We start from the raw sequence: 24,675 nt of genomic DNA on the forward strand, positions 1-24,675 counted from the left end.
GACCTGTGTGTGTGTACATGTGTGAGCATACCTGTGTGCATGCATAGGTGTACCTGTGTGTACATGTGTGGGTGTGCCTGTGTGTGCACATGTGCATATACATGTATGAGTGTACCTTGTGTGCACGTGTGCATGTGTGAGCATACCTGTGTGCATGTGTGGGAGTATCTGTGTGTACATGTGTGGGTGTGCATGTGTGCGTGCATGTGCATGTACTTGTATGGGTGTACCTGGTGTGCACATACATGTGAGCATGCATGTGTGCATATGTGCACTGTGAACATGTGTAAGCACGTGTGTATGTGTGAGACTGCACATGTATACGCTTGCATGAGTGTGCTGTGTACATGTGTTAGCATGTGTGTGCACATTTAATTCTTTTGTACCTTTTTTTTATACTTATTACCTCTTACCTATTTTCAGCTGTAAATTTGCACCATTTCTTGGGGTTCTTGGGGTCCCCAAATCCCCAAATTCTAACCAAAGAGGCCCTCTCAGCTACACTTCGGTAGTAGTTTCACTTTTCCTTCCTGAGACGTGGACACAACAGTGTGTCATACGAGGAAGCTACCGGACGCCGTCCAGAGGCACTGGCCCACGTCCTTGCTGCACACTGGCAGCCCCTACGCCAGGGCCCAGCCCATGCACCCACTCTGTGCGCCCATTCCAACTCCTACGGCTTCTGGTGCGTCTCAGTACCCACGAAAGCAGGCCCTCCTCATTCTCCTTCTTTCTCAGAATTCCCCTGGCTCCTGCTCACGTGCAAACTTCAGAATCCGCCTGTCAGATTCCAGAGCAGTCCACCTGCCAGCACTCAGAGAAAGAGCCCAGAGGCCTGCCGGTGCAAACACACCTGGGCCAGGGGGTGACCCTCCTGTGACCTGAGCCAGGGCCCAACCTGTGTACAAGTGTGGACACGCGCTGTGCATCCTGGGAAGAGGTCCTGACAAGAGGCTGCACACGGCCCCAGGAGCAGTGGGCACAGCCACACCCAGGTCCTGGTGTCTAACGCCATCCCGTCAGCAACACAGAACCAGAGCTGCCTCCAGGACGGGGCTGCGGCAGCACCATACTGCCTGGCCCCAGCTGCACAGGGTGTGGTGCCCAGGCAGCCCACTGGATGGTCCTGGCAAGCAATGACAGAGACATCCGAGCAAGAAAAAGCCACCTCGCTGGGCTGGAACCCAGTGTGGCGTGAAATCAGCCTCCCCGAGTCCACTGCTGCAAACAACGAGTAAATAAACACGCAGGGTGGAGCGAAATCCCCACGGAAGCATCCCCAGTAACGTGCCCATCCCCTCCCAGCAGGCGAGAGGGCTGAGGGGCGGGGCAGGAGCTGTCCCTGGACAATGGAGACTGGCAAGTACCCCTCCAGGCACCCACGCTGAGCCCTGTGGAGATCAGGAGCCCTGGTGGGCCGGGGCAGCACCTCACCGCTGGGCTCCCTTTCCCAAACACTGAGGGCTACGACGAGGAGCAACCCGAGAACCCCTGGCCAGTCCCCTGTGGCGCCAAGGACGGGAGAGGCTGCCCAGAGCAGAGACCGAGAGAGCGGGCACCTGGGTGTGCAGGTGCCTGGGACGGGACCCTGGGCAGCCAAGGGGCTGCCGTGCAAACCCAGCACAACCCAGAAAGCCCAGCTCTGGCCCCAGCATGGGTGCGTCGGCGCCAGCCTACGAGCTGGACAAAGGCAGCACGGCCACGCGAGCATCCACACAGGGAGACACGGGCCATGTGTGAAACCGCTCCAAACTGAAAGGTTCTTTTGTTTCTGTGTGGGTTTTGGGGTCCCCAAATCCCCAAATTCCTTCCTGCACTGACTGAGTGCGGTGGGAGAAGGGGGTCTGCCGACCACAGCCAGCCCCCCCGCCACACCATGAAGGAACAGTGACCACTGAGCACCAGGAATGCCCAGGGCTTCTTCGGAGCTGGGTTCACAGACTGCAGGAGTGACCGGCCCCGCCAGCCACACACCCCCGCCCAGCGCGCCTCTCCCCTCAGAGTGCCACGGCTCCCAAGACAGTGCCACATACCAGGGTCTGCAGCTTCCTGTTAGGACACACAGGGGAGCGAAGCACTAAACCTCATCATTTAAGCTTAAAAACTCAATTACCAAATTCTTTCACTGTGTACACAGCTCCCAGTAGACACCACCAGCAAGGAACCCCCCCACCCCCACCCAGTGCCCCAGCTCCTCGCCCGGCCACCACCTGCACTGGGCCAGGCTCCTGGGGGCACAGAACAGCCAGGTTGGCCCAGGACCTCGGTTTGGTCCCCAAGTTTTAAAACACATTGCAGAAGCATCTACCTGCTTCAGTTTGTTAGAGAACATGCTGAATTTTATCAGATATATTTACAGCATCTGAGGAGACAACCAAATAAGGGTTTTTTTGTCCTGATAAACGATCAACTTTTGAAAACAGAATTATGTTACCCAAGCTCCCCAAACGTGACCCATCCTTAGATTCTCACACAGCAACCCTGTGTGGGACAGCTTCACTGACACAAACCCAGGCCACTGAGCCGCCGTCCCGTGTCCCTCTGCCTGGCCTCGGTGCTTGTGGCTGAGCGGAGGCTGGAAGAGGGCCGTGGGTGTGGCCACTCCTGACAGCACCTAGGCCTGGGGTTGGGGGGCAGCGCTTGAGGGCCTTTGAGGTCCACCAGATCACGAGTTCTCTGCCACAAAGAATCCATTTCACAGTGTTCAGAAGTATCTGAGCATACTCGAGCAGACTACTGTCTTAAAAACTGTATTAACTTGGAGGGCGCAGGACAGCAACGCGGGGCTGGTGAGCCAGCCAGAGACCCAGCAGCTGGCTCTGCTCAGCCGCTCCCGCTCCCGCTGCCTTGCTGCGGCTCAGGACTCGCTCCCGGCGACTCCTCTCCTGATAAGGAAATGAAGCAGATCCTTCGCAGAAGCCACACTGACGTCACAGCCACACACAGGCTCCAGGTCAGAAACTCCGGACAGCTGCCAGCCGCCAGGCTGGGCTGGGATGCAACGCTGCGTCTGGGACACACAGCCCCGGCTACCTGGCCGCTGGTGAGCTCCACCCCTGCACATGCCCCCGGCACAGCAAGCGCTCCCACAGGCCGCGCGGGGAACGCAGCCGCAGAAGAGCTTCGGGGCAGTCTTTTCAGGTTTGGAATTAAAATCACTCTTGCAACATGTGCACCTGGCTCCAGAACACAGGCAGAGCAGTTCCAGCCTTGCTGGCTGACTGTGCTTGGGGGTGCAAGACACAGAGCAGGACACACTGCCCCCTCATCCTGGGAGCTCCCAACAGGCCCGTGGGGCTGGCGGTCACCCCACAGCCTCCTTCTTCTCCCTACCCCCTCCCCCACTTGGGGGCTGTCTGTTTTAATCCTAAGTTTTCAATCCCTTAAAATCCACTTGACACACACTTCTGTTCCAAATACCACGAGAATCGTTAGAAACTATTTCCAACTATTCGAGCACCATATCCACAGCCTGGGCAAAGCACACAGCGCACGGACACACCAGAGAGACCCTGGGGTGGACACACAACCGTGGGAACCACCGGTCATGCGCCCATGGGGCTGGAAGCCTACTGGACACACATTCAGAATGTTCTGCGGTGGGCAAAAGGTAAGTTGGTGAGGCTGCGACTTGACACACTGTATACCATATCAGAGTCCCAGCTACTCCTCTTCTGATCCAGCTCCCTGCGATGCACCTGGGAAGGCAGCAGAGGACGGTTCAAGGGCACGGCTCACCCATGTGGGAGACCCAGATGGAGTTCCTGGTTCCTGGCTTTGGCCTGGCCGAGCCCTGGCTATGGAGGGCGTCTGGGGAGTGAACCAGCAGAGGGAGTAGCTTGCTCTCTCTCTGTTGTTCTTTCACGAAGATGAAAGTAAATAATAAGGGGGGGGGGCACCTCACTTCAAGACACACCGCACAGGAAGCAGGATGGCACAGAAGTCCTGTTTGCCTAGGATCAGCAAAGACCCAGGACAAACCACCCCAGGACCACCTGCGCTCTCCTCACTAAAGGCGGGAACCCACTGACAATGCGGGAGCCTCCATGCTTCCCCATGACAGTGACACAGTGAAGAAAAGTCACGGGGATGCCAGAGAGGGAGCCAGCATTGTGGCACAGCAGGTCACAGCAGGTCAGGCCACCACGTCCCACCCGGGCCCTGCTGATGGCCTGAGAAAGCAGCAGAAGACGGCCCAAGTGCTTGGACGCCTGCCGCCCACGTGCGAGCCCAGGTGGAGATCCTGGCTCCGGGTTTCCACCTGGACCAGACCTGGCCTTTCCAGCCATTTGGAGAGTGACCCAGTGGATGGAAGATCTCTCCCTGTCTCTCCCTCTATCGCTCTTTCAAATAAATAAAATAAATCTTTTTTAAAAGCCAAGAGAGGACACAGCAACAGCCCCAGCAGAGAAGCACCTAACCTAGCACAGAGAACGGTCTGCCCACACCTGCACCACTCATCACCGGCTGAGAAGTCCAGACTGACCACGGCATCACTGAGTCCAGGTCCAAGAGGCAGCACAGCCCGAAGCCACAGACCACCTCCTGGCTCAGTCGTGAACCACGGAGACTCTCCCTCTGCTGACTGTAGCCACCGGCAGTGGGGGTCAGTGTGGAGTGGGCCTGGAGCCCCCCCAGGAGCAAATAAGGTCGCTGAGGACATGGGGAACTGCAGACGCTGGGCCGCAGCGTCCTCACCTCCAAAACCCCAGGGCGTGTCTGGCCAGCTGTCCCCACAGAGACCACAGCCAGCCACAGGACGGGCGGACCCGGAGTGTCGTAGGGACACCTTCTCACGTCCTTTTTCAAAAGCAGCGTGGATAAAAAGTTCCTTGATTTCAAGCTATTCAGCAGAGTGACTAAGATCTTTTCTCTTTTTTTTTGACAGGCAGAGTTAGACAGTGAGAGAGAGACAGAAAGGTCTTCCTTTTTCCGTTGGCTCACCCCCCAAGTGGCCGCTACAGCCGGTGTGTTGTGGCCAGCACGCTGTGCCGATCTGAAGCCAGGAGCCAGATGCTTCCTCCTGGTCTCCCATGGGGTGCAGGGCCCAAGCACTTGGGCCATCTTCCACTGCCTTCCCGGGCCACAGCAGAGAGCTGGCCTGGAAGAGGGGCAACCGGGACAGAATCTGGCGCCTCGACCGGGACTAGAACCCAGTGTGCCGGCGCCGCAGGCGGAGGATTAGCCTCGTGAGCCGCAGCGCCGGCCAGATCTTTTCAAAGACAGGGCTGTGCTACTTTTCCCTCCCTGCAGAAGCTCTGCATTTACTTAACAAAACGCAAAGTGTTGCCATCTCTGTCACTGGTAAGGCCCCCACCTGGAGGCCCGCAGGAGGAAACCCCCACTCCACAGCAAGGCAGAGCAGACCTGGCAGGTGGCTAACAAAAAGGGGGTGTGGCCACAGGTGCCACTCAAGGGGGCGAGAGAGAGGAGAGGGAGCTGGCCTGTGCTCCTCCCTCTGGCCATGGGGACAGGTCCTTGGTGCAGGCACCAGGCCCCTGCTGCTCAAGGCGAACACACAGGAGCCGGCAGGCCCACAGTCTGCTGCCAACATGGACCTGGCCCTCTGCCCCAACCACCCTTCCTTGGGGTCCCCTCAAACAATACATAAACACCAAGCTTCCCTGCACCCGGAAGGGGCCAAGGCCAGCCCCCTGCCCCGACCTGACCCCTGCCCTCCTCCCACCCAGGCAGGCACGTGGTACTTCCTCTTCCTCACCACACTGGCTCTCGCTCCCCGCAGCAGCCCTGCCGCAGCTGTGAGTCCACAAACACCAGCTGGCAGGCTGGGGAACTCACGTGACCACCAAAACATCAGCTGGGAGGTGAGAGACGACCACGACCCCCAGTCGAGAGCCAGGGGCTGCTGTGACCCTGCTGGCCGGCACCCCACCCTGCAAATAGCCTAAAGCACTTGAGTCCAGCAGCCCTGACAGCTGCCCCTCATGAAGACCTCTCAGGCCGGCAGAGCAGCGAGCAGAGGCGGTGAGCACAGGCGGGCCTGGTGGAAGGGGGCTGAGGACCACCAAAAGGATGAGGCCTGGGCGTGCTGTGAGGGAGGCGGTGCCTAAGAACAAGGGCCTGTGAGCCGCCAGCCTGCCAGGGGGCCATGGACAGCCCCTGTAGACGCCCCTGTAGATGCACTATCAGCTGGCCCTGCGGGGCCACAGGCACAAGGCAAGGACTGTGAGAGACAGAAGCCCAGGGCAGGGGCAACCAACCACACACACAAGGGCAGGTCCAAGACCACAGGAGCTGACCAGACTGGGCCAGGGTCACCCAGGAGTCCTTCTCATAGCTCCTTTCACACCCAGCTCCAGGCCAACACTTCCCCTCAGGTTCCCCAAGGCCGAGTCTACACACGGAACTGCTGGAGATGGTGGGTGGGTTGTGTGGTCAGCCAGGAGCCAGGCCCATGGACAGCCTCCAGGACAAGCTCAGAGACAGAAAGGTGGGCCCCTGATGGAGCAGCCGCTCCTTCCTGCAGAGGACACGGGCCAGCAGCCGACAAGCCTGCAGATGGCAACACACTGGGCTGCTGCCCGCTCTGAGCGCACAGCTGCGGCCCACGTGTCAGCCTGCAGGCAGGTGCCCCTGGGTGGGCATTCTCCAAGCTCCCTGGCCTTCAGCCCTCCACCTGCCCACAGAGTGGAGCCCTGGACACCAGGGCCGCACGCAGGCTGCACCATCAGTGGCTCTCGGCACCAAGGGCCCAGGGCAGTGGAGGGGACGGACACGGCCCTTCCTCACGGGCACCTGCCTGGCTCCAGGACCCTCCTGGGGGAAACCCTGTTATGGGTTTTAGTTCTGCATGAGCCGCACCACGAGAACTGTCCACTGTACGTGTAGCCCAGAAGCTGTCTTTCAGCTGACCACACCCGAGGGCAAGGCAGGCCCTGCCACCCCAGCCCAGAAGCCTGACAAAGTCAGAGCACTGACGTCACTCTCACTTCCTACGGCACTGCAGCTCAAGCCTCCAGACAGAGCCAGCGTGCTTGGGGGCACAGGACAGGCCATGGCCTTCTGGGAGGAGCCAGTGACCACACCAGCATCCTGGACAAGGCCACCCACTCACCCTGAGAGCGGCCATGCCTCTCCTGACACTCTTCAAGGTGAACAGCAGGGAGGGCCCCACACCGCAGGCCTGCACGGCTGCATCTGACATCGCTCTGGACCCAGGGATGTGCTGCCTCAGGTCCCCCAGAAAGGGACCCCGCACCACAACCCCAACCTGCAGAGACTCTGGGTGACAGCATGAGCAACAAAGGGGAGCTGCCCACAGGGCCACTGGCACGTCAGGAACCCCCGGGCCAGGGCTCCCACAGCGCCGTCCTCAGCTCAAGGCCACTCATGCGCATATCTGGTCAAGAAAAGCACCTGCAGGGCCGGCGCTGTGGCGCAGCAGGTTAGTGTCCTGGCCTGAAGGCTGGCATCCCACGTGGGCGCCAGTTCAAGTCCCGGCTGCTCCACTTCCGATCCAGCTCTCTGCTGTGGCCTAGGAAAGCAGTAGAAGATGCCCCAAGTGCTTGGGCCCCTGCACCCATGTGGGAGACCTGGAAGAAGCTCCTGGCTCCTGGCTTTGGATCGACACAGCTCCAGCCATTGCGGCCATTTGGGGAGTGAACCATCGGATGGAAGACCTCTCTCTCTCTTTCTCTGCCTCTCCTCTCTCTGTGTAACTCTGACTTTCAAGTAAAAGAAATAAATCTTGAAAAGAAAAGAAAAGCACTTGCAAGACTCATGTGTGGCCGGAAGCAGGTCTACCCGGCAGTGGGCGCAGGCCGGGATGGGCAAGGGGAACAGGTGCAGACCTGTGTGGGAGGAAGCCAGGCCTCACGGTCACCCTGGATCCTGACAGGGCTTTTGGTAAACTGACCCCAAGCTGGTTAGCTCGAGTTAGCCCAGGGCCCACCTCTCTGAGCCCACAGGGAGGGCGGCTGCTCCACACAGCAGCTCAGCACCGAGTTCATGACAGGCATCTCCTCACCGCCCTTTGGAAGATGCTTTCAAGTCCTGGCTGCAGGGAGAGGTTGCCCCAGGCGTGGAAGCCAATACCAGGCAGCACAGGCTCCAGGGCGCAGCCAGCACAGTGCCGCAGGAAGGTGTCTGTGGAGACTGCTCAGCGCCCCATCCCCCCGCCTTTGTCCCAGCAGCAACCTGGACGTCAAGCCCCACCTTGGCAGGTCCCAGGGTTCCAGGAAAGCTGTCTCAGGGTGGCTCATGCAGGGGAAAGGCCTCAAAAAGCCACAGCCCCTGGGACCCAGGCCCCAGGCCCCCAGGGCCCCAGGCCAAGGCCCCAGGCACACGATGGCCTGCGGCGGGAAAGCAGAGCCCGCGCTCAGGAAGAGGGCCAGCCACGCGGGGTCACCAGACACCGGGCAGGATGAGGTGAAGGCCCAGGAGCACCTTGCTCTCAGGGAGCTGCTGGCTTCATTCTAGACGCAGCCGGCTCAGCACCAAGTCAACAGCGCACATCAGTAAAGCCAAAAGCTGCTGCTCTGAGACACCCACAGACCTGCAGCTGGACGGACAAAGGGAGGGGAAGCAGTTACTAAGTCAGCCATGCAAGAGACGCCACCACCACCAAACTGACAGAAATGAACAGGGTCCCCAGGGGACAACGGCAGCAGCTGGGTAACAGCTGAAGTCCCAGCAGACAGAGCTGGGAAACCTGCATAGACCGTGACGTGAAAGATTAGGGAGAGGCCAGCACTGCGGCGCAGCGGGTAAAGCCGCCTGCAGCGCCGCATCACATGGGCGCCAGTTCGAGTCCCAGCTGCTCCACTTTCGATTCAACCCTCTGCTGTGGCCTGGGAAAGCAGTGGAAGATGTCCCAAGTCCTTGAGCCCCTGCACCCGCGTGGGAGACCTGGAAGAAGCCCCTGGCTCCTGGCTTTGGATCGGCTCAGCTCAGGCTGTTGCAGCCATTTGGGGAGTGAACCAGAGGATGGAAGATCCCCCCCCCCCACCTCTCTCTGCCTTTCAAATAAAATAAATAAACCTTTTTTTTAAAAAGACTAGGGATAAATTTAAGAAGGTCAAGACTGGTACTAAAAACTGCAAAACAGCACTGGAGAAATCAGAGAGGAGGCTCACGATTTCCGAGACACCACGTGCAGGGCAGAGGCGGTCAGACTCAACCCTCCCACCGACGGACAGTGAAAAGCCAGCCCTAAAATGCCCACAGAAGTGGGAGGAGCCCCAACAGACACCCCAGGACTCGGGAGAAGACCCCTCCCAGTGACGTAGACTGCACGGGACGGGCCTGAGCGCACGGGGGCTCATCAACGATGTGGAACAGGAGTCCAGACTTGAGCCTCGATATTTACGGTCAATTAACTTCCAACAAGAGGGCAAAGACAGTTTAGTGGGGGAACAACACAGCTCCCCATGCAAAGGAGGGGAAGCCCCACCCACAGCAGACTCAATCCGCAACGCATCAAAGACCCACAGGGAGGAGCTAAAACTACAAATGTGTTAAAAGGACGAACAGGGGTGCATCTTTGTGACCGAGATTAGCCGTGATTTCTTAGCTGTGATACCTGAAGCACAAGCAATCAAAGAAAAATCGCACTTCATCAAAATTAAAAACATTCGTGCTTCCTGGGCACAGTGTGGCACAGCGGGGAAAATCGCCGCCCGCACCACTGGCATCCCACGTGGGCACCAGTTCAATTCCCGGCTGTTCACTTCTGATCCAGCTCCCGCTTAACGCACCTGGGAAGGCAGTGAGGGACGGCTCAAGTGCTTGGGCCCTGCACCCACATGGGAGACCCAAAGGAAGCTCCTGGCTCCTGGCTTTAGCCTGGCTCAGCCCAGTCATTGCGGCCATTTAGGGATTGAACCAGAGGATGGAAGACCTTTCTCTCTCTCTGTAACTCTGCCTTTCAAATAGAATAAATATATCTTAAAAAAAAAAAAGTTTGTTCTTCAAAGGACACTATCAAGAAAGTGAACATCACACACACAATAGAAATAAAAAGAAACTTTCACAGGGCAGCACAGAAATTAACATCGGCTGTGGAGTCTCACCTTCCAGGCAGACACCAGCCACAGCCTCCCGGCCACAGCTCAGGACCGCGAGACGCTCGCCTGTCCAGCTCAGCGAGCTCAGTGACTCGTGAGCAGCCGGTCAGCGAGAGGTGGACAGCACGTGGGCGAGGGCTGGGCTCAGGACGGGCCGAGGAGATGGCCTGGCTGGCCCCGGTCAGAGCTGGCGAGGCAAGGGTAGCAGGTGCAGCCAAGGCTGGTGCAGGAACTGCAGCTCCCACAAACGACATCTCTGAGGGCCCTGGGACCTCCAGGGAGCCCAGGAGCCAGACCCCGACGGGCGCCCGAGAGCTGTCAGGGGATCAGCCCCATGAGGTGACCTCCAGCCCCCAGGCCCCACGCTGACTACAAGGGAAGCATCAGTCTCACTGAGACTGAGAGAGCACCAGGCTCGGCGCACGGTGCTCGGTTCCAGCCTCACAGAGGGCTTCCTGGAGCGCGTCCATCCTTGCCAGGGAACGAGAGGGCTCCAGCCACACGCAGCCCCCTGCCCAGCGGGGACCCCAGTCTGCTACAAAGGAGCCAGGAGAGTATGCGGCTGTGGGGGGCAGAATGCCGAGGTGAGGGCCGGGGTGCTCGGGCCTGGGGGGGAGCCTGTGGCGAGCAGCCTCGGGACAGCACGAGGAGCCCGGAATGCTCCAGGGCCGCAGAGAGCTGGGGGGGGGGGGGGGGGCGGGCTCCGTCCCACCAGGCCCCTCCAGTCTCCTCCTGGCCTTGCAAACCCACTCCCTGTGGCCAGGCTGCCTTTCCTAGAAGCTATGAAGTTCATGATCTACAGCAAGCAAGTGGCAGGCAGGGGCACACAGGAGACCCCCAGTGGCCCTGAGCTCCGCCCCTCCCACACTTTGGGCAGAGAGCACGTCACTCGCCACCCATGCCTGACAGCCCAGGGAAGTCCTCAGCCACACTCTGGTCTCCCTTTCTCCCTGTGCGTGCTGACCCTCAAAACGACCTCACAAACCCAGTCTGAGATACTGGGGTCCCGAGCTGGTGGGTGTGCCCCTGTGTTCTGGGCAGTCACGTGCACTCAGAAACGGCCCCACCCGACAGGGCCAGGCTCTGGTGTCCACAGAGGAGTGTTTTTAGAACTCTCCCCACTGGCAGACAGGGTGAACTCTAGGAGCGCCTTGTCTCCCCTGGCCCCCCTGCCCCTAACCAGAAACATGCCTCGTCCACACGTGGCCGTCAGGCTGCTTGGCCAGGCAGACACCGCAGGCGAAAAGGGCGGTCTCGGCACAGCAGGTGCACCGAGGACCTGTGATGCCAGGACAGGAGGGGCTAGAGAAGACAACCACCCCGGAACCCCAACTCTCCCTCTGCCCGAGGGGGCTGGCCACGTGTCTGTGCAGTGACTTCCAAACGCGCGTCCCAGTGCAGGAAAAAAAACGACCAGGTGCCCCCGACAGGGCAATGAGAGTCCCACACACAGACCTCAGCCCACCGCCCTGAGTCAGAGAGCCACGAGTAGTGCCCACTCCACACACACCATGGCCAAAACAACTTACCAGGATTTGAAACACAAGATTTGCAAGGGCTACCTAATTCTAAAGTTAAAGTCCTAAAAAAAATTTTTTTAAACCTCAAAATAATGCTACAAATAACCAGGAAAATAAATGCAAATTAAATTCTCACATACCACTTTACACTGACCAGACACACTTTACATAGCAGGCGCTGTCAGAGGTGGGAGTATGTGCTGTGCACACGGAAGCTGTCCGGGCACGCTGGACCCAGCTCACAGCCCCAACAGGCACCTGGGCACCCTGAACCAGCACCGCACTTGACCTGTGACAGCTGGAACCAGGAGACGCTGTGATGGGGTGGGGGCGGGGGGGTCTGCGAGCTCTGCTGTGTGCATTTGGTGCAATGAATGTCAAAATGCTGTGCAGGCTCATGGCGCCTCCGGGAGGGTGCAGGCAGTGAGACATCAGAGCCCCCTCCTGAGACTAGCCCTCGAGGTCCGCCCCGCCATGCCCTGTGCCCAGGCTCCATGTCAGGGGCCTGGCAGCCCCAGCAGACGCCAGGGCAGGGAACACCCAGGCCAGGTTCCCCCTGACGTGGGGCGAGGCCTCCAGGAACAGCGCCAGTCCACCAGAGTCACAGCAAACCTTGGCAGGGAAGTGGGCGTCCATTCTACAAAAACGCTGCAAACTGTTTTCACCCATAACAGACTCCTGATGTGACCGGAGCCACGGAAGCCTGACCCCTCCCACCTGTGCTGGCCACGACGCGAGCACCACGTGGGCACCACGCAGGCCCCACGCGGGCATGGATGAGAATTTCAACACCGTGCCTTTTGCCTCGCTCACTACCGTCAGTGTTCTCAGGGTCGGCAAATTTGAACTCTCTCCCTGGCAGGAGCGTTCCTGTGCTAAAACGATGAAATGGGAGGGCCGCACTCAGCGTCCCCAGGGTGCTCGGAGCACCCACCCTGCTGTCCAGAGCCCTGCTCCTCAGCCCCACAGCCCAGCCCAAACCCCCTTCCGCCCTTCCGGGACAGCGCTTATCAGCAGCTACAGAAACACACAGGCCACAAGCAGCTCGCTCGGTCGGCTCGGCAGCCTGCAGATCAGGCTGACTGGACTTGGGGCCGTCCTGGGGACTGACGGCCCACACAGCAGGGGAACAGGCCCGGGCACACTCAGGGCAGCCGTCTCCAGGCCACAGCCACCTGCTGCTCACCACCAGCAGCCGCACGGCCTCCGCGCAGGCTCACTCCCGCTGCCGCGTCGCGGACCCCAGTGGCCAGCCCTTCGTTGCTGCTCTGGTCTGACGCTCTGAAGCCTCTGCACCTGCACTTGGTCAACAAAACCTGGAGCCGTTCCACAGGGTGCCCCAGGCCCATGCCCTGCCCTCAGGAACTCCCAACAGCACCGCGCGTTCCCCCAAAGGCCACATATCTGGACGAGGCGCCATGTGGCCCTGGGGACAGCCCAGGCCCTCGAGCCTGTCTCCCTGGGTGCTCCTCCTGTTCCCTTGCTGGTCATTCCTGTTGCTCACTGCGGGCCCCCCATGTGGCCTCCACCTCCGGCCTAGACGGCACACACACACGCACTGCCTGACTGCAACAGTGCAGTGAAGGTGTTGTGTCAAAACAGGAAGTTACAACAGATCTGAGAATCGGTGACGGTGCTGCAGGAGAGAAAGCAAAACTCGTCCCTACTGCTGTGTGGAGGGGGTAGCGGTAAACAGGCAGGACCCCTCTGAAAGGGACCCCAAATGAACCCACGTGACACACACACCCACGGGAACTGGACACAGCCAGTGCTGCCCACACGCCCACAACCTGGAACCAGTGCCAGCCTCCCAGCCCACCCAGGGGCTCTGACCCAAAAAGGATGAGGCCATCCACCAAGAGACCCCTGGGGCTCCCAGGGTGATGGCACCAAGGCCCTCCCAAGGGACACTCTGTAGCGGGCTGCTAGCCGCAGCCATGAAGGCTCACGGGCAGGCATCACTGACAGCAGCTCAGGAATCCAACGGACAGCCGGGGGTGGGGGTGGGGGTGGGGGTGGGGGGAGTAGCCAGGGCAGGGGCTGAGTTGGGGCAACGGCCACCAGGCTCGTTCTCAGGACTCCGGCCTCAGGCAGGTCAGGAACCCATGGCATGTGGCAAATGCAGCCACGGGTAACGGGCCCCAGCTCAGCCCTTCCAGGCTTGGGGAGGGACCTTCCAAGCACAGGGCCCACGCTCAGCCGGGGACGGCCAGTCTCCTGGACTCAGCCTCTACCCCAGGGAGGCAGACGCTCTCCGCTCCCAAACAGGGGTGGCTCCTCCACGGCCTGGAAGGCAAAAGCAAACCTCGGGCTCCTAAGTCCTCTCTGGACCCCACTGTGAAAACGCAGGTGCAAAGCTGGCTTCAGGTGCACGCCAGCAGTCGTTGCTGACCGGGGACTCAAACACATGGTCACGAGCCCCAGGCTGAGCCTGAGGACGCTAGTGCCTCGCTGCTCACGCGGGCTGACGCACTGCAGAGCTGAGGGCCTATGCGACGTGACACAGAGTGGCCACTGAGGGGTGCCCTGGGCAGCTGACAGGAAAAACAACCACACACCACCCATCAGAAGTGGACACCACCTCCACGCACACGTGGATCCCACCACTCAAAGCAGCCCCAAATCACACCAAGTAGCAATGGCAGAACCAACAGTGCACACGCACCAGTGGACAGCACGCAGCCCCCCCAGAACACGCCAACAAGAAGCAACAGTGCACACGCACCAGTGGACGTGGCCCCCAGCACACACCGATGAGAAGTAACAGTGCACACACACACCAGTGGACAGCACACGGCCCCCAGCACACACCAACGAGAAGCAATGGTACACACACACCAGTGGACAGCACACGGCCCCCAGCACACACCAACGAGAAGCAACAGTGCACACACACCAGTGGACAACACACGGCCCCCAGCACACACCGATGAGAAGCAATGGTACACACACACCAGTGGACAGCACACAGCTCCCAGCACACACCGACGAGAAGTAACAGTGCACACGCAGTGGACAGCACACGGCCCCCAGGCAGCACACACTGACACGCCTTGGAAATATTGTATCCCAGAGGGTGAAACAAGCCAGACACACAGCAACTGCACGCTCTGTGGTCCTGTGCTACGGGATCACTGGCAAAGGGAAAATTCTGGAACAGAAAGTGACAAGGAGAGGCCAGGGCCAGGGGCTGAGGCCGCCAAGGCCCAGGTGGGAGCCGTCTCAAAGCTTAGCATGACGACAGCTGCACAGTATCGTGTTTTCTACACAGGGTGACAGAGTCCAACTCTGCCTCATAAAACTGTTCAGAATGAAGAGAAAACCCATAGGCCTGCCCACATCCACCAGGAGCAGCACAGGCCTGCCCACGTCCACTGAGAGCAGCGTACAGGCCTGCCCACATCCACTGAGAGCAGCACACAGGCCTGCTCAGGTCCACCAGAAGCAGCACACAGGCCTGTCCACATCCACTGAGGGTGGCACACAGGCCTGCCCACATCCACCAGGAGCAGTGCACAGGCCTGCCCACGTCCACCAGAAGCAGCACAGGCCTGCCCACGTCCACTGAGAGCAGTGTACAGGCCTGCTCAGGTCCAATGAGGGTGGCACACAGGCCTGCCCACGTCCACCGAGGGCAGCACACAGGCCTGCCCATGTCCACCAGGAGCAGTGTACAGGCCTGCCCACGTCCACCAGAAGCAGCACAGGCCTGCCCATGTCCACTGAGAGCAGTGCACAGGCCTGCTCAGGTCCACCAGAAGCAGCACACAGGCCTGTCCACGTCCACTGAGGGTGGCACACAGGCCTGCCCACGTCCACCGAGGGCGGCACACAGGCCTGCCCACGTCCACTGAGGGCGGCACACAGGCCTGCCCACGTCCACCGAGGGTGGCACACAGGCCTACCCACGTCTACCAAGAGCAGCACAGGCCTGCCCACATCCACCAGGAGTGGCACAGGCCTGCCCATGTCCACCGAGGGCAGCTCACAGGCCTGCCCACGTCCACCAAGAGCAGGCACAGGCCTCCCCACGTCCACCAAGGGTGGCTCACAGGCCTGCCCACATCCACTGAGAGCAGCACAGGCCTGCCCATGTCCACCAGGAGCAGCACAGGCCTGCCCACGTCCACCGAGGGCGGCTCTCACCATGCTTGTCCCTGGGGCACCCTGGAGACGCAAGCAGAGCCAGCACCCACGTCAGCATGCGGGGCCGTGTGAGGCGTGGGCTGGCCTTGCCTGCGCGTCAGGCTTAATCACACCTGCCTGGCCTCCACCTCCATCCTGACAGAGGCATCTATGGCCGGAAACCAGGGTTCAGGAGCCCCCAGTCACTCGAGGCCTCCCCAGCTGTGCCACGCCCGTGAAAGACACTGTGACCACCACCCCAGAGCAGCCAGCGGGAGGCAGCAGAGGGGACTGCATGGTGACGCAGTGAGACACGCCGTGGCCAGAGCTTGCAGCCAGGCACTAACTCAGTCGGCAGGGGGCGGGGGTGGGCCTTGGGGGTGCCACACTGAGCTGGGCGCTGGGCTGTTCCTCCAAGGACAAGTAAAATTCCACCTCCTGGTGACAAGGACTGCTTCAGTGGGGCCCAAATCAGGAAAAACCAAGGCCTACTCAGGCAGCAGGTGCTCAGGGAGGGGAGGGGAGGAGGGGAGGGGAGCCCAGGTGTGGACAAAGGTTGGGGGTAGGGGGAAGCGGGCAGGCAGAGCACACGGAAGCAGCAGGGTGGCCAGCTGCAGAGGGACCAGACTCCCCCCACAGCTACACCGGTGCTGGACAAGGCCAGTGACCGCTGGCCACAGGCACGAGAGCTCAGGCCCACTGACCAACTGATCGGCCAACCAGGCAGTCTGAATGCAGCTCAGGCCCTGGGGACAGGGGAGGCCTGTGTCTGTGCTATGCCAGCCCCGGGCCACCGTCGCCTCGTGCACCTCCCTCACTGACACACAAACACATGAGGGAGACTGGACTCGGCCTGAGGCCACACACACAGCAGGCGCTGACTCCTGCACCCACACCGCCCCCAAGGGCACACTCTCAGCTTACTCACCAGAGAGCAACAGAACCAGGCCCAGCAGCTCCCGGGCCTGGAGGGACACTGCTGTGTTCCCAACACACACGCCCATCACTCACAGGGACGTCCCTCTGTGAGTGTCCACCAAGACCAGCACAGGTGCCATCCAGACTCCTGCCTCAGGGTGCTGGGCCGGCGAGCCCACCACCAGAGGTCACACACGGTACAGCCACACCTCCAAAGGCCCTACAGGCAAGGAGCCCCAGTCTGCTCCCTGGCACCCTGCTCTCCCCATGGATCCCCACCTGCACGCCATCCCTCAGAACAAACCTTTAAAACTGACATGGAGGAACCGGGCAGCACCTAGGCTCTCATCCCCTATGGCCAAGAAGAGGCAGCAACCGTGGCAAGAGTCTCAAAAGTCACAGAAAGTGGCACAGCCCAAGGGAGGCTCTAAAGAGTGCAACTGAGCCCCAGCCACAGCCCAGCCACCCCCAGAGCCCACGGGGGCCCAGCCACAGCCCAGCCAACCACAGAGCCCACAGGAGCCCAGCCACAGCCCAGCCACCCCCAGAGCCCACAGGGGCCCCAGCCACAGCCCAGCCAACCACAGAGCCCACGGGGGCCACAGCCACCCCCAGAGCCCACGGGGGCCCAGCCACAGCCCAGCCAACCACAGAGCCCATGGGGGCCACAGCCACCCCCAGAGCCCACAGGGGCCCAGCCACAGCCCAGCCAACCACAGAGCCCACGGGGGCCACAGCCACCCCCAGAGCCCACGGGGGTCCCAGGCACACACAGCAAGGCTGGGGACCCTGGGCCCTCCAGGGAGCTCAGGGGAGGCTCGGAGGCCAGGGCAGTACTGCCCTCTCTAGGGAGTCACTCTGCCCACATCTTGGTTTCCAGGCACCTCCAGTACAATCTGCTCTCCAGTCAGGAGGGGACACTGGGCAGGCCAGCTGGGTCCACAGGAGCCTGACCAGCCACACAGCAGCACCACCTGGGCTGTGGTCCTAGGGGTGTGGCTTCAGTCCTGGTCCCACAGCTTGGGGACAAGCTGCCGCTACAAGTGATTCCCAAGTGTCCCAATTAATTGAAGGCAACAACAGAAGGTGGAACCCAAAGTCACTTCCGCCTGTGCCTCTGGAATACACCTGTCTTCTCTGGCCCCTCCTCCCCTGAGGCCCCCACAATTATTCTCCTTGGAAAACACCAACTGTGCACAAGCTGCCTTGGGAGGCAGGTGGCTAGCAGGGCCAAGAAGAGGAGGCACGGGGGTGGGGCGGTCACACCACGTGGGGTGCAGTCCGTTCAGAACAGGCCCACTCCCAGGAAACCCTGCCACCTCAGTCAGCCCGTGGAAAGCCCTGTACTCCAGCAAACCGGGCATGGTCCCTACGCAGCTGCCCTCACCTCCCTCCCCCTCCTTCCCCCACCCAGTCAAGGTCCGAGGACCCGGCTCTCAAAGGGCGCTGTGCTAGGGCCAGCCTGGGTCTGGACCTGCCACTTCCCAGCCAGGCCCACGGCGTTCACACATGGCCTCTTCCTCTGAACCAGCCCCCTTCCCGAGATCCACCTGCTGCTGGCACACAGAGATGAGGACACACAGCCCCACCCTCCACGGGACAGCTTTGTGATGAGACCCTACCAGCCCGGGACTCCCCAGGTGGACTGGGCTGAGTTCTCCCGCATGCAAATAGTCTCCCATGCCCACTGACCGGCCTCTGGTGCTTCCCCAGAACCTGAGACACGATTCATCCTGACCCAGGAGTGCCCTCCCCACTCACAAGGCTGCCGAGCTCTGGGACCTCACAGCAGCAGGGGAAAGACACGGACAGCGTGGGCACAGCTGGCCGCCAGCTCAGCTTCAACATTCCACCACCAAAGGCAGCCAGGAACAGCGCCTGTCAGGGTTAGGAAGGGGCACCTGACCCGGGAACCAGGACTTGCAGCCACTGCCTGTGAGGCCCACAGAGAACCCTGCCCACCTCACAGACTCCACACGCAGACCACAATTCTCCAGCCAGCCCGGGACCCTGCAACTGAGGCCAAGCCTGAGGCAGACCCCCGGTGCCCTAACACAGAGCAGGCGAGCGCCTGGGCGAGGCCAGAAGTGGGTCCATGACCCGAGCTGGGGGCACACCTGCTCAGGGCCGTGAGGCTGCCAGCCAGGAGGCCGAGGCGAAGAGTCCTGGGCCTAGCGCGGCAGGGGCTCCAGCTGGCCCATGACCAGTTGTGCCCTGCTGGGCACACACCCAAGGGCTGGTACACGGATGCTTGCAGCAGCCAGAAATGGAGACAGTCCCCAAAGCTGTCGCCTGATGGGTAGACCGAGTGCGGCGCCTCCTCAGGCAGACACAGGTGACGACGTAAGGAACCTGAGGGCCTCACAGTCAGTGAGGGAAGCCGGACAGAACAGGCCACACAGCCCACAGCAGCCGGCCCCAGCAACGGAAGGCAGCAGGGGCTGCCAGGGGCAGGGGCTTCAGAGAGGGGGCTAACCTCGCAGGTACAGTTTGTTTCTGAGGTGATAAACTGTTCTAGAACTGACTGTGCAGATAATCAGACCCACTGTGAATTCACGTCCACGGAGCCATATGTCTCCTAGGGTGAAGACTGGCGTGCGAATCCCATCCCAGTAGTGAATGCCAGGTAAAACATCCACAAACCAGAGACCCACAGCCTGGGGGCTACAGCAGGGAGGACTGCAGGGGCCCACAGGGGTCACAGGGAACCACAGGGGTCACAGGGATCACAGGGGATTACGGGGACCACAGGGATCACAGGGGTCACAGCGGTCACAGGGATTACAGGGGTCACAGGGATTGCAGGGACCACAGGGGATCACAGGGGTCACAGGGGATCACAGGGACCACAGGGGATTACAGGGGTCACAGGGGTCACAGGGATCGCAGGGATCACAGGGACCACAGGGGTCACAGGGATCGCAGGGGTCACAGGGGTTGCAGGGACCACAGGGGTCACAGGGATCGCAGGGACCACAGGGGTCACAGGGGTCACAGGGGTCACAGGGACCACAGGGACCACAGGGACCACAGGGGATCACAGGGATCACAGGGATCGCAGGGACTACAGGGGATCACAGGGGTCACAGGGATCGCAGGGGTCACAGGGATCACAGGGACCACAGGGGTCACAGGGGTCACAGGGATCACAGGGGTCACAGGGATCACAGGGGTCACAGGGGTCACAAGGACCACAGGGGTCACAGGGGTCACAGGGATCGCAGGGGTCACAGGGGTCACAGGGACCACAGGGGTCACAGGGGTCACAGGGGTCGCAGGGACCACAGGGGTCACAGGGATCACAGGGACCACAGGGGTCACAGGGGTCACAGGGATCGCAAGGACCACAGGGGTCACAGGGATCGCAGGGACCACAGGGGTCACAGGGACCACAGGGGATCACAGGGGATCACAGGGATCACAGGGGATCACAGGGGATCACAGGGATCGCAAGGACCACAGGGGATCACAGGGACCACAGGGGATCACAGGGATAACAGGGACCACAGGGGATCACGGGGATCTCAGGGGATCACAGGGACCACAGGGACCACAGGGGATCGCAGGGACCACAGGGGATCACAGGGATCACAGGGGATCACAGGTGTCACAGGGATCGCAGGGACCACAGGGACCACAGGGGATCACAGGGATCGCATGGACCACAGGGGTCATAGGGACCACAGGGGATCACAGGGGATCACAGGGATCACAGGGACCACAGGGGTCACAGGGGTCACAGGGGATCACAGGGACCATAGGGGATCACAGGGGATCACAGGGATCGCAAGGACCACAGGGGATCACAGGGGATCACAGGGGTCACAGGGGATCACAGGGATAACAGGGACCACAGGGGATCACGGGGATCGCAGGGGATCACAGGGATCACAGGGACCACAGGGGATCGCAGGGACCACAGGGGATCACAGGGGTCACAGGGATCACAGGGACCACAGGGGATCACAGGGAATCACAGGGGATCGCAGGGGACCACTGCTGGGAACCAACAGGCTCTGACAGCACAAGGGCCCTGTGAGAGAGGTCTGGCGGAAAGCCGGGCAGGGGCTGATGCGAGGACACCACCCTCCACAGAGCACTGAAGGGAGGGGCCCCAGGACACCCAGAGCCACAGGAAGGTTCTCAGGCAGGGAGAACTGCAGCCCCTGACAGAGGGGAGTGCAGGAGGGAGGAGGCCACCCAGCGCCCACCTGCATTGTCCACAGCCAGCCCCTCCCCCGCAGGTCTGGGGGCAGGAAGGGCTGCTCAAGAGCTGAGTAAGACGGACGCCGGCCCCGGGCACGCAGAGGCACGGCGGCACCCTCAGGACCCTGCAGTTTGGCTGTGGGAAGCTGGCAGCTGGTTCTGCAGTGTGTGCAGGACTTCACCCTCTCTGTGCACTCCTGGTGAGATGCTAGGAACCAAAACCCAGACGCCCTGCTCATCACAATGCCGGCTCATCGGGTCTGGCGTCGTGGGACCACGGGCTAAGCTACCACCCGCGACACCGGCAGCCTGCATCAGAGCACCAGTTATAGTCCCGGCTGCTCCACTTCTGATCCAGCTCCCTGCAACTGTGCCTGGGAGAGCAGCGGAGGTCGGCCTTGGGCCCCTGACACCTGTGAGGGAGACCTGAATCCAATTCCTGGCCCTGCCCCAAACATTGTGGCCATTTGGGGCGTGAACCAGCAGGTGGAAGATTGCTCTAAGTCTCTCCCTTTCTGTCACTGCCTTTCGAATAAATAAACCTTAAAAAAAAAAAAAAAAAAGCCAGCTCATCAAAAAGCCAGATGCTTGGGTGTGTGCCTGGTGAGTGACAGCAGGAGTGGGGGATGAAGACCAGCCAGCTGGCCCTAGGGCACTGGGCCTGCTACACCTGGAAAAGCCACAGGCGCTCCCAGCCATGCCTAGGCCCTCGCGACTGCTCAGGGGGACACTCATGGAGGCTTAGGAGGGTCAACAGCCAGGACAGAGTCCTCCAAGGGTGGGAGAGGCTGCCTCTCCAGAGATGACCCAGGCCGAAACTACGTCCACACTGCCGAAAAATGAGTTCTCTCCCGTCCTCACGCCCAGGGCGGGACGCGTGTGCTCGTGCACACTGGTCGGCACCGTGTGCGTGCCTGTGTTACCAGCTGCACTGCCGGCAGCTCCTGTAGCGGCTCCGGCCTCTTTAGAAGGTAAGGGACAGCACTCCGAGCACCGGGACGCTGGGACACATCCACGGCAACACTGCAAGGCCACAGGGCCGAGGAGCCCTGAAGGCCCTCAGGGGGACGCTCAGAAATGCAGCCCGGCCGCCCAGGGCCCTGACCAAGGCCACGGGGCTGAGGAGCGGAGCGTGGGCATGGACACCACAGGCCGGGGCTCCCAAGGGTGAGGACTAAGTGGGGACGGGTGCGCATGCGCAGTGAGGCCACATCTCACGGGAAGCAGGAGCTCCTGGGGAGACTCCAGGTCGCAGACACTCGGATCCCCCGCCACCCGCAGCTCCAAGGTCAGACACCGCCCTCCTGGGACCAGACTCCTGGAACTGGCAAAGGCACCGGTTACTGGCAGGGCTTCTGTCCTGGGAGGTGACAGCAGCCGAGGGAGCCTCCCTCGCAGGTCCGAGCACGGCCGGGAGCAGCCCGCGTCTGTCACAGGTCGTGCACTGACAGGCAGAGCCACACCCCCTCCGAGGCCAAGTACAGGCACTCGCGTTCATGGTCACTCATGTTCCAGCTCCCACAGGCACCCCAGCCCAGACGTCCACCAAGGGAGGAGGCCCCAGAGGGGGAGTCCCCGGCCCAGCCCCAGTGCCACATGGGCAGACGGGTCACCCCGCAGAATCACCCATGTTCTGTCACCACGACACATGTGCCTTTAGAACACAAAAAGGACACCAGAGCCCTCGCCACCTTGCAGTAGAACAGGAAAGCAGAGGGAACGCGGGACCACGGGGCAGCCCCGGGAAAGCAGAGGGAACGCAGGACCACGGGGCAGCCCCGGGAAAGCAGAGGGAACGCGGGACCACGGGGCAGCCCCAGGAAAGCAGAGGGAACGCGGGACCACGGGGCAGCCCCGGGAAAGCAGAGGGAACCCGGGAAAGTGTGGAAGTGCACACACAGCTGAGACACCAGAGAAACGCCAGAACCCAGAGTCCACGCGTGGCGACACGCCTCTCCCCGAGGCAAAGACGCCCACCAGGCTCAATTCCAACATCTCTGAGGCTGTGAAGCCGCAGCTTCGGGTCTGGGTCTCCAAACAAGGCCGCGTTTGAGTGACGTGTTCTGGGAGACCTGGAATAGAAGGGCAAGTCTGCAGACGCACCGGGAGCAGCTGCCCCGTGGGAACCACGGTCGGCCACAAGGTCTGAGAGGGGCAGCAGGTGCGCTGGACACGCCGGCGCCAGCCAGTCCCGAGAAGACACAGACACAGTACCCGCCTCCGGGTGACAGCGGCCACACCAACTCTCCCAGGACCCGTGCGGCCTCCCACGCGTGCTGTCCGGGGCTCACCTGGGGGACAGGGGCGGACAGGGCTCCACGGCCCACCCGTGACATCAGCCCCTTGCCTCCAACGAGCTGACCACTTGGAGCCGCATTCTGCTTTATTTGGGTTGGCAGTTTAAGCGCCAACAGCAGGGTGGCACCGCAGCCGAAACCCGAACTAGGTCAGCCTCCAGCGGGCGCCCGGCCGCGGCCCCCACGCTTCTGACCGCTGGGGTCCCTGGCTGGGCCCCGGGCCGTCAGCATCCCTCGCTTGGGAAATCAGACGCTCCAGGGCTTCCCGGAGCCCTGGCCGGGAACTCAGAGACACCAAGTTAGGAGGGAAGGCGAGGGCGCCCGGAGGACAGGGGCCGGGGGCCGGGGGCGGGGGCCAGGCGCCAAGGCTGGGGTGTGGCGACGAAGGTCCAGGATCCAGGGAGCAAAGGGCCAGCGCCAAGAACAGGGGCGGGCCCGGGACAGGGGCTCGGGGCCAGGACTCGGGCTTTGCGGCGTGGCTCCCAGGCTCGGCGCCGGGGGCCGGGCCGGGCAGCAGCGGTCCCAAGGCTGCGAGCCCGCGGGCTGCGGGAGCGAGGGCGGCCCGGCCGCGCTGAGGGGCGCCGGGCGGGGGTCGCGGCCGGCGCGGCACTTACGTCGTCGAAGAGCGAGCCCACGTTGGCTGTGACCAGCAGCACCGCGGCGCCCGGCGCGGCCGCCTTCCCCGCCATGGTGCCGGCGCGGGCGCTGGGCTGGGCGCGGCGCCGCGGGCTCGGGGCCGCCGGGGTCTCGACGGGGCCGCGGGCGTCAGCGGCGCCGAGGGGCGGCCCCGGGGCGCATCGCGGGCGCGGCGGCTCGGGCCGGGCCTGGCCGGGGCTCCGGCCCCGCGCTCGCTCCTCGCTCGCTGCTCCGCGGCCCCGCGCCCGCCTGTCGCCGCCGCGCCTCAGAGCAGCCCGCGCGCGGCCATTAGAGCCGCCGGGAAAGTTCCCGCAGCGCCGACTCGGCCGAGGCCTGGCCCGCCCCGGAGCCGCGGGCGGGGCGGGGCCTGGCGGGGGCGGGGCCGGGGCGGGGCGGGGGCGGGGCGGAGCCCGCCGGCGGGGCGGGCCCGCGGCGCGACGGGCCCTGGCCTGGGCCGCTCCTTCGTTGGCCTCCTGTCAGTCAAGGAGCCGGGCCCCCGTGCGCTCCGCCCCCGCGCCGCCGCTGCGCAGACTCCACCCCCGCGCTCGTGTGACGTCACGGCCCGGCTCCGACCGCGCCTCTTAAAGGGGCCGCGTCCCGCAGGTGTCAACCGTCGGAGGCTTGCCCGACGACACGGCAGACTCAACTGCGGGGGCTAGGGACCCTGCATCCCGGCCCCGGGGTGGTGCGCGTCTGCCTTCCCCGGGAGATATTTCTGTGGGATTTCTCAGCCCCGCGCAGCAGGACTCGCCCAGGCAGAGGCTGCCGCCATCGAGGGTCGGCGGCGCCAGGCGTCCTCGGGGCGGGCGGGGGGGGGGGGGTCCCGGCTCAGCTCCGGGCCCCGCTCCCTGCTGACCCGGACCCTGCACCCACACCTGAGACCCTGATGGAGTCCCGGCTCCTGGCTGCAGCCCGGCCCAGCCCCAGCTGGCGCAGGCGGATGGGGAG

General features: G+C 62.3%; 1 protein-coding gene across 6 annotated transcripts in view; it reads right to left on the reverse strand.

The window, feature by feature from the left end:
- INPP5A (inositol polyphosphate-5-phosphatase A) overlaps positions 1 to 24,067 on the reverse strand; it is a 157,129-nt gene extending 133,062 nt beyond the window's left edge. For 2 of the 6 annotated variants that reach the window (XM_070057050.1, XM_070057045.1), the window contains exon 1: positions 23,706 to 24,061. In XM_070057050.1, coding sequence (XP_069913151.1) covers positions 23,706 to 23,780 — 75 coding nt within the window. In that variant the 5' untranslated portion in view covers positions 23,781 to 24,061. Of the gene's footprint in view, positions 1 to 23,705 lie in introns of all 6 variants that reach the window. The other 4 variants (XM_070057048.1, XM_070057046.1, XM_070057044.1 and 1 more) reach the window with 4 other exon arrangements.
- Between the last annotated feature and the right edge of the window lie 608 nt (positions 24,068 to 24,675).

The sequence above is a fragment of the Oryctolagus cuniculus genome, chromosome 15 (genome assembly GCF_964237555.1).
Source record: "Oryctolagus cuniculus chromosome 15, mOryCun1.1, whole genome shotgun sequence".
NCBI lineage: Eukaryota > Metazoa > Chordata > Mammalia > Lagomorpha > Leporidae > Oryctolagus > Oryctolagus cuniculus.